The sequence below is a fragment of the Saccostrea echinata genome, unplaced genomic scaffold (genome assembly GCF_033153115.1).
Source record: "Saccostrea echinata isolate AGI-Se365-2 ecotype Australia unplaced genomic scaffold, CSIRO_AGI_Sech_v1 ptg000016l, whole genome shotgun sequence".
In the NCBI taxonomy this organism is placed as follows: Eukaryota; Metazoa; Mollusca; class Bivalvia; order Ostreida; family Ostreidae; genus Saccostrea; species Saccostrea echinata.
This window is the reverse complement of record NW_026889765.1, coordinates 26,917,797-26,928,446: the sequence shown is the minus strand read 5'-3', so window position 1 is coordinate 26,928,446 and position 10,650 is coordinate 26,917,797. Positions and strand designations below refer to the sequence as shown.

Genomic DNA, 10,650 nt, shown 5'->3' with positions numbered 1-10,650 from the left:
TACGAATCAAAATAAAGACACAATACAATGCACCTCAGCCAGTTACAGAAGAAAATTCATGCCGATACAGCTTTAATAACAAATTGTAGTATTGAATAATCCAGACCACTAAATACTGATCTTTTTTTAAATTAACAGGCAACCAAATGGGGTTAATCCAGAAATTGTAATTTAACATTTAATCAAGTATTTGAATTGAAAGATTACAAGAAATGTTACATTTAAGATAACAAAAAAGATAATTAAAAACACCGCAGAATTCGGTCGTTTGGTAAGTTCTAATCAAGGCAAACAAATCCATCTGCCGCATATTTCATTCATACCATAGGCTTCAGGAATGCAATAAGATTGATTTTATTTGTTGTAGATGACATTTGTAACGAACATGATGAAGTGATTCTAAATCAGATTATCTTAAGTAATGGTAAATTATAATTTTATTGGCTCTACAGTTTCTAATTCTAATGCATCTCCATGGTCATTGTTAACTCGTGCGATGACCTTGTCTTTATATTAAATAGTTTAAAAAGTTCGCGACGGAAACGAGGTCCAGTCATACAATACAAAAAGAAATGGATTGTGTTATTGGTATACTGAAACATATTAGCAATTGCCCATAGCAACTGCAAAACAGCAGTCACGTGGTCCGTGGCGTCATAAAGTACGTAAGGGTATACAATGAGGTACACAACAATGGGTAAAGTTAATGCCAGAAAAACACAGTTTGTCGTAAGCAACATCGTTGTAACACTCGGAACTTTTCTTTGTTTTGCATGTACATTAACACTATGCCCATTGGAATGGTTCATGACGCTTTCGCTGTGTTCCGAATGGGCTGCCTCATGGTTATGAGACGCCACTCGCTTGTGTGACATAAATAGTTTTTTAATGATGAGTATGTTGGCTATGATCATGATAGTAAACGGGACTATACTGAACATACAGAAGTCGATCCAAGGCCAAGCAAATTCCGTAAAATCATTTACATGTGTGCAGGCTAACTCCCCTAGTTGCACTTCAAATGACACACCCCAAAATAGCTGAAAATTCAGGGCAGTCATAACTAAAGCGATACCAATCACAACGATCTTGGCATGCTTTAAAGTACAAAGTCTTTTGGCCCTAAAAGGTAAACACACAAATATACATCTATCTATGGTGACTGCCACTAACACCCACGTGGTAAAATCCAGAGAAAAATAAACAAGGAAAGCATGAATTTTGCAAGAGAATTCCGATATTAATCGGATGTCCTCGTGAAAAGCCGATTTAATCCAGTATCGAAGTAATCCTGTGTATAGCACCATCATATCGCCAAACGAAAGCACGGTCAAGTAGAACATTGTGGTTGAAGTGCGCATTCGTTTGCGCAGCAATACTATAATCGACAGCGTGTTGGCGATAGTTCCTATAAATATCAGAATAGGTGACACGTAAATCCATATCTGTTCTGATGCTATGAACTCTGGGTGTGTCTTGTAGGCAACTGCGCTGTGTCCAGAAGAATTATTCATATTGACAGCTTTTCTTCCTCTCTCACATGATTCTGCAAGTAGAATATTAGAAAGTTGACTTCGTGATAATTCAATGTTTATTAACACTTGGTGCATTAAAAAGAGAGGCTCTAATTTGCAAGGTTCGACTACGATATTCTAGTAGTAAACCCACCCACCCATCCCAAAAAAAATGAATCCTGACAATAACTTTTTGCATGTTAAGACGTTTCTTAAAGACATTTATTTAATTAAATAAAAGTTTATTATGATTTCTCTATGATCAAAAATTATTTATATGCAAAATGAATAAAATTCAGTTTAATATATATACAAAAATGCTTTTAAATTATTCTTAGAATTTCTACCGAAAAATACATCACTGTCTATAATTAATTTGCATGATTTATTATATACTTCTTAGTTGCTGTATGTCAGAGAATTTCATAATTGTATGTACAGTACTGTATATTGTTCGTATCAAATTTTGATTATATAAATAACAAATCTTTAATTTACTTACATTTACCATCGTAATACGGGGAAGATCAAAAACTTAATATAATTTTTTTTTTCTTAAAAAGATAATTATGTATGGCATATCTTTTGAATTGATGAACGGGAACGCGCAAATAATTGTACTTGATTAAAGTGAGTCTAAAAGGGACGAAATTCAAACATTTTAATTTCAAAACCTCAATCCTCTTTAGTTAAATAGAAATTTATAACGAAAATTTCAAAATTCAAAGGCCCTAATTCTGCTGAAAAGGACATTAAAAAGTATACATGTAGCTTGAAAGTTAGAATCAATGTAGGTTTATGTTACAGGTACATTGTACATCCAGAAATCAAAATATCTGCACAATGTCCTTACATATTCAAGAAACGACAGTTGAAAAAAAATATTCAGCGGCTAAACAAGACCAATATTACAGTTAATCACAAGACAATAGACACATTCATGCAATGAAAAAAAAAACTTTTGAGAAAGAATGTTTATGCCTTCTTTACTAGGCTTCCTTGTTGATAGGTCATAAAAATGACTTATGTGTGTTTACTCAAGCATTTCACATTGATCATCGAACACATGTCGAGAGAAAAAATGTTGAAACAGAATGCTGAATACGACTTGTAGTGAATGTTAGCTAATTTAAAAGCTTTGGTACCTTTATCATCTTTTTATTAATATATATATATATATACATTTTTCTTACCTTAGATTGAATGAATGATAAAATTAAAATATATTCTGGTGAAAATAAAGCTTTAATTTTTTTTCAATTAAGGAGCATTCACTTACCCTAACCATTTTATTTTAAGACGGGGTTCCTGTGGAGAGTATCGAAATAGATGGCAACGTTTCTTATACATATTTAATTATTCTATTTACTGTATTTTACTTACCATAACATTGACATTTCATTTAAACCATAGACGTTCCTAGGGGAGTTGTAACGAGCCAGAACCTTGGATTCAATATACACAAATGAAGAAAGTAATAACGTGTTCGAATAAATAACTATAAGTACGTTAAGAAATTATCGCGGTCAATCGTAAGTAAACAAACAATAAAAGCAAGATTTACACAATCAATTGCGCGGTATAAACTCTCTTATCTCCCCCTTAATATTTGTCTACTGTGGTCATTTTCTCGGCATGATCCTTCCTTGAAGTGTTATTTGTGTCTGACGTCAGGTTTATAGAAGACAGAAACAGAAAAATCAATAAAACCGGACAATATTGGATTTTTAATTCTCCAATATTGTATGTTATTCACCCGTTAAATTTTCAGTGGCAGATGGCTATTTGACTGGACAGATCCTTTTATAGAACTGTTCGTATGTTGTGATGATTTTATGAGAATAGAACGTAAAGTTGAAAGGAACCGTCCAAATCTTAGAGCAACATCGATACTGAAAGTACAGCAACCAAAATAAAAGTTACCCCAAAAAACAGAAAACAAAACAAAAAAAAAACAAAAAAACAAAAAAAAAAACAATTTAAGAACAGCAGTGTAGCCATGGAGAACATCTAATCCATCAATTCCTATATATTTCTTGTCACATTTAGGGAACTGTCCGTTTATTAGGCGCAGCCCCTGCTTCCGGATTTTCATTAGTGACCAATATATTCGCTAATGGATTTCAACGCTTTTATTTCCAACGACTTGAATTAATGCTGCTAAAGCTTAGCACATGTACTTCGGCATTTGAGTGATAAAACCAACCAGAGAACAAGAAAAGAAAATCAGTTCGGACAAAGCACAAGGCCACTATTTTTTATTACTTCAATTTGGCATGAAATCTCGGCACTTGAATGATACTATCAAACATGGAAGCAGGAAAAAATAAGTTTACTTGCCAAGGCATAAACACCCGTCGTCATTGGCCATTTTGACTACTTCATGAAGAAATGGACATTACTGCATTAAAATTTCTATCTTTTTTTCATTTCACGAATATCTAAATGCATTTAATTCTTTAACTTTATATATTTCCTTCATGACTTTGAATGTAAAAACCTTTCCGGTCACATCTAATATTTTGTAAATTCTGAAAAATTTTGAAAATGCTTGAAAATTAAAATTTGCAACGAAAATGCTTGAAAATTAAAATTTGCAACGAATCATTTATAAATTATATAATACCTTACACTAATAACTCTGTGATTCAAATGGCTTGATTAGCACTTAACCAATTTTTAGCCATAAGCATTCATATTCTTTTGGCTTAAATTGACATTTTTCTTTGATTTTAGAGAATTTTACTCAAGTAGGGTTTTGAGATCCTAAGACCAAAAATGTAAAATTACTTCTGGGGCATTTAAGTTACAATTAAAGGTCATTCGTTTCACAGCACTTTTAAATATATACATGTACAAATTTAAAGAATACATTTCTATCAAAATTGACAGTTTTGATATTATCTCCAGGAAGTCTTTGTGAGAGATGCATTGTATCACATTAAAAATGTCTAGCAATGAAAACTTAATAAAAAAAATAATTTTAGGATAGATAATCCCTAGGGATGGGTATCGGCAAAAATTTCGTATCGTGACATATCACGATTTTTTCCCAAAAATATCACGATAAATCGTGATATTTTTAAACACATAATTTTTACAATTTCAAAAGAATTCCCATAATATTCCTTTAAAATATGCTCTAAAACATAACTTTACCTTTTATTTTATTTTTTATTTAATGTAGACATGTTTGAATGTCGTTACTGTTTTCAACATTTTTTTACATTCCCTGTAATTGTCATTCAGTACTTTGAACAAATAAATGAATAATTTCCGGAATTTATAACTATGTACCAAATACCGGTACTTTAGTCTCCGTATCGCGATACGTATCACGCAATAAAAAATCGCGATATACCGGTATACCGATAAAATCGCACATCCCTAATAATCCCTGCATTATCTAAAAGGTCCAAAAATTTGGCGTTGACACCATATGTGTGCTGATAAATAAGCTTCTATAAGCACATTATATGTAATATATACTCATATTAATCCAAGTAAGATTTTAGTAGACTGCTTTTATTTCGGCAACCGTAACAGGCAGGTGAGCATATAGATAGATTGCACTTTTGGACGACGCATACAATGCAATATTGAATTGACTATCCGTTGTTGACTTTCATAATAAATCGTATTTATCTAATCTTCGATTTTTCTCTTTTATCTGAAATCCGGTACTAATAAAACTAAGAGTTAATTATTGAATTATAAATAATGAATGTTGCTAGTATAGCTATACCTTTGTACTACATGTGGAGCATTCATACATGTATAAGTCGCCAAAGATATTACAATAGTCTCTGTGTGTTTCTGTTTCACTTGAAGAGTAAATGCAACAAAGTGTCAAGATTCGTATATAAAATAAATAACGCTACATATACACGTGACAGGAAATAAAATTTTAATGAGATGAGATTATTGAGATATATGGCCTTATTACTTTGATTTGAGTTATAGCTTTTAAATTTATAAGAAAATATCATTAAATGTTAACCACCAACCTATTTATTTATTTTATTTTACCTTTTAGTTATATGTTTTGTCTGTCATTCTGCTTTGTGCACCTAGTCCAAGAGACGCTTGCCACCGAAAAATCTTTCACTGAGCACTGCAATTTAAATTAGGTTAAAAGAATCAACTTTTAACGTTCAATGTATCTTTAAACAAGAAAGTTTCTAATAGAACAATCGTAAACGATCGAAAGTAAACTAATGTTTAATCGCATTATTGCAACTTTAACTTTTAGACTTCATTAACCTTTCGCCTTGTGCAATTAATGTTACTTTTTTCAAGAATCCGAAACAATAAAAGAGGTGAAGATAACGAACAGTGATCGATCTCAAAAAATTTCACAAACAGTACAAATCGGTGAAAAGGGCATGAAGCACGGACCTCTGGAAATTCCAGAGATGGGATCAGGTGCTTAGGAGGAGTAGGCATCCCCTATTGACCGGTCACACCCGCCGTGAGCGCTATGTATTGATGAGGTAGATGGAATATTCCGTAGTCAAATCCAGTATAAAAACAAAACAAGCAAGAACGATGTCTCTAAAACACTTAGAAAAGGTCATCAAACCTTTGCCAAGAATCTGATATGCTGACATTTGATTTAATCATAAAAGCGTATTTCATGTCTATAGCTCTAGACGAGGGATCAAACCATTTATCTGAACTAGACTTAGATGAATTTGTAAGGAATTAAGGATATAGAAAAAGATTAAACCATGTGCACTACTCTGAGGAAGCCATGCAGGCTTAGATGCAAGAGCTACATGTACTTTTGAAAGAGAAAGAGTTCAAAACGTTTAGATGTATACATGTATAAATAATTATACCACGTGACAATGCAACTAAGTATGTAGTATTTATGCAAATAAAAAAAAGAACATTTAAGCGATAAAGGAAACTGTATATAGCAAAGTATGCGAACGCATCATGCAAGCGCAGTTTGTATCGTTTGTGGAGAGCCTCGGGTTATAGACGTAAATAACAGTCAAATGTGGCTGACTAAAGCCTATTATAAAAACAGACAATGAGATTTCGCAATTTTCTTTTCCAATTACACGAACAAATTATCACTGACACTTTAATTTAGTAGAATGTGTTAAGATTGATTTTCCCGAAGTAAACTAATACTAGGACCATGTTTCTAAAGCTCTTTTTTATGTTATTGTGACTTGCTCTTCTTTAATTTAAACTTCTATTTATTCCATATCAATGCACCTTTTGGTTATTTTGATCAATTTCTGGTTCATCAAAAAGGCTTAGCGCACCTGAAGTGATATCCAAAATCCACATGTAATTGACACATATCTTTAAAACATAATTAGACGCCTTTGATCTTTCGAACAGAACATCTTCTATATTGATCATTAAATCAAATGGTTAATTAAAAAAAATAAGGCATGGCAATTTCATTTCATAAGTTGAAGCACCCAAAGCTCTAAAAGGGATTCTTGGACAATTTTGATTGCGTTTTTTTCCAGACAATGTAAACATAATCAACAATACCCATTTTCCTTAACATTTACTCACCTAACAGCTGCAATGTAGATTTCAGTTAAACGAATCTTGTCCGTGGCATTACTGCTAAATACTCGATCATAATGATGCTTGTACAAGACATAATAATCTAAGACTGATGTACCATTGGTCATCAGAATGAAAATTAAATCATGAACACAACAATGTCTTATAATTCTAATAGCCGTACAGTGTCATTACTTTGCTTACAGTGGGTAATGGGGGTCTATTGTCCGATTAAACGCCAGTAAAATTGGGCGAATGAACCCAAACGTTACCCCCAACGCGACTTGATTCGTAACCCCAACCTAATAATATTTTGAAAAGGGAAAAATCATGTTTCATTAATCAGTTTCGTTTATCAATAAACCTAGTTAGTAGGTGCCAGCTACTTAGTAATGAGATTGGGGACCTCCGGCAATATTAGCAAGAGAAGAATTTTCCATGGAATGTAAATAAAAAGAGGTTTGTTGTGTTTATGTTTTTTGCTCTCGAGGTACAATCCGTTTTACATAGCTGTTCGAACAGACCTATTAAATCCTGGCTTTCGGATAAGATACACAGAGACACCAGTTTGATGAGAAATCCAAGAGAGTTAATGGAACGAGAGAATGAATAACAAACAGGTGGCGAAAACAATGCATTCTAGTCAGGTTTGTTCAATAGATCGTGCAATTAACATTGTCCACCCTATAGGTAGTTGATGTTTTATAAGCGGAATGTGTAATAAATATTTTTATACCTGGTGAGAAAAGGTGTTAATGATGACATACATTGTCAGGAAACCCTGTAGGAAACGTAACTTTGTAATAAATAAAAACATTCAGTTGGTACATGTTAATTAATACGTACAATCAAAATAAATACAGATTCACACGAACTAATGGATTTTAAATTAAACAATGTTTTTCAAGATTTTTTCTTTTACATGATTATTAAATATTATTTATTGATTTTTTTTTAAATAATGACGTCAAACGTCAATAAAAATCCAGTCCCTTTTGATAATTAGAAACTCTATATACTGTATACCTCATTAATTTTCGATAAGGATTTTTGATGAAGAAAAAACCGTTCATACGAAAGTAATTAATAAAGGCAGCCCTTTATTTAAAGTCTGACTTAAGCAGCCCCATATGCAATTCTTGAAAGAAAATGCTTTGAACTGTCTTGTACAGACGGAACAAAAATTCGATGAATACTGTTTAACTTTACAAGTAACTTATAAATAGGAATGGATTTCAAGTCAAAAGGGAAAAAAGCCATACATGTATGTATTGATATTTCTAAAATTACCGAGAGTTATTTAATTCTTTTGGACTGCAGTTAATATATAAAATGTACTTGTGTACGGCAGAGAATATAAGGCGTCAATTCTTTCGATTGTAACAGGGATTTTGAACGGGAAACGGTCAAAATGGCCGGTTACTAGAATTTAACCGATTTAACAACTCTAAAAATATATGTAACTAAATAAATACATAATTTTACAAAATTAACCTGAGCATGAAAATTTGCAGACTGTGAAAATGCGATTATCATAGTATTTTCTTTCTATTATCGCAAGAAAAAAAATTGCATATTTTAACGTTATATTCAGACTTGAAAATACATACATATTCTTTCCTTCAAGATATGCACGCAGTTATAAAACATATTCTTCGTTCTTAGAGAGAAAATATTTTTCAAAATCTAAAATAAGATACATTTACTGTCAATCAATTACAGCTAATAAAATAGAAGACGGCTACTTACATCATAATGACTTCTGGATGTACATAAACTAGCTGCTCTCCATAAACACTGACCTTTACAAGAATTGAAGATCGATCCAATTTAGAACCGTAACCCAATAAACGTCTCGTGTATCGTCAGCTTGGCTTTCCGTCAAACATCGATTTCCCCTATACATGTACTCATCACCGGACCGATGACGTAACTTTATATTGCGTCGACTTAAAAACGGACCCGTTACTGAGACTGTTTTCATTAAGGTACACTGTTCTCCTGATTTCTATTATAAAGCGACCGATTTATTGCCTCCAACTGACCGACTGTATGAAATACAGGGTTTGATATAAAATATTTGTTCAATATCTCAAGTGAGTTTCACAGTAGAGGGACATTGTTCAACTTGAGAAATAATTTTCAAGTTGGGATATAAAAATCGTGCATACCAGAACTAGCTATTTTATTATATAATTAGTTTTAAAAAAATTTCATAGAGCTGTCAATGATACAGCTACATTTAAAAGAGGAGGTTACCTGAAAAGATAAGGGGGTGGGGTACGAGAGTAAATTGTATCGATTTATTAGTATTAAGGTAGGTTAATAATTCGTTCAAAAGATGACTCCACTCCTTTTTAAAAAGAGATTTCCATATAGTTCATCTTTTACAATTTTTTTTCACTTAACTTTCTGTTATCATGATCCCCATCACCTGTTCCCAGAATTGATACTTTTTATAGTATCTTTGCGTCCATGTGGCAACGCTTCCCTTTTTTTATTTCCTGAAGCGCCTGTGTATATTATTGCTTAATGTAAATAAATGCCACCCACCTGGGAAGTATGATATATATCAAGATGTATTTAGAGTACATGCATTTATACCTTCACCTATCAGATTCAAAATCAGTCTAATTAAAATTAGATCTACCATCCGCTCCCCGATTTTTTATATGTCGCGACGTAAAAAAATTTTTTTTTTAATTAAATTGATTCAAACTTTACAGGTTCGCAATGCAACATTTCAAAAGACTAGCAATGAGAGAGAATTAAAAATATGCCTTAATTCAGACTAAGTTTATAACTATACAATATTGTTTAGTTTTCCAGGACCTTGCTTAATGCAAGTTTTTATGAGAGAGTGTGGGTGTGGGTGTGATTGAATTATTCCAGAAGATGTTACTCTCAATTATCTTATAAAATGGAAAATAGTTTCTATATTTTGGAGATGGTCAAAGGTTATCCATTCGGACAACAGTCGACGACCTCATAAAATTTAAATTTATTAGTAGCAGGCATGCTGACGTACGGTTTTAAATGCTCTAGTCGGGAAAAAGATAATCCGAATTTGGGGGGACTCTGTGATAAAAAAGTTTCTTTCAGTTGAATTTGAGTGGGCTATTTCCTTGTCTGTGTCTTAGGTTAAATTAAGAGTTTTTACATTTTCCCATTCTAAACGAACAAGACAGAAAATTGCTGTCGGAAGGAATAGCTAACCCGATCAATTTTCGAATCGATCATCTTTTCAATCTTAATCCATTCAGTATACATCATCTGAAGAAATATCGATAAAAGCTTATTTAATTTGTATTATGTAAAGTTTGCAGTAAGATCCTAACCTGCTTACAGAAGATTGATGTAACAATGTTTAAACAATATTTACGTACAAACCGAAGTATTATAATCTACCAATTAACTGTTGTTTACAATCAATGTAAAATGTTTACAACGTGCTGTATTTACCATCAGGGGTTAATCAAAATACATTGAACGGCATGCATTCATGGGGGCTCGACTCAGGTGAAAACATTCTTATCATAAGCTATTTTCATCAGAACTACATAAAAAATGTTGCAAAGTATAAACACTGCTGTCAACGGAC

At 32.4% G+C, this 10,650-nt stretch overlaps 1 protein-coding gene across 1 annotated transcript; it reads right to left on the bottom strand.

Moving 5' to 3' along the window:
* Positions 1 to 457: 457 nt before the first annotated feature.
* LOC133189069 (FMRFamide receptor-like) lies at positions 458 to 1,521 on the bottom strand. Its single transcript, XM_061324505.1, has one exon. It carries the CDS (start codon positions 1,512 to 1,514, stop codon positions 462 to 464), a length of 1,053 nt encoding a protein of 350 aa, XP_061180489.1. The 5' UTR covers positions 1,515 to 1,521; the 3' UTR covers positions 458 to 461.
* Between the last annotated feature and the right edge of the window lie 9,129 nt (positions 1,522 to 10,650).

Excerpts from the sequence above, each read along its gene's own strand:
- LOC133189069 (XM_061324505.1), bottom strand. The coding sequence starts at position 1,514 with ATGAATAATTCTTCTGGACACAGCGCAGTTGCCTACAAGACACACCCA.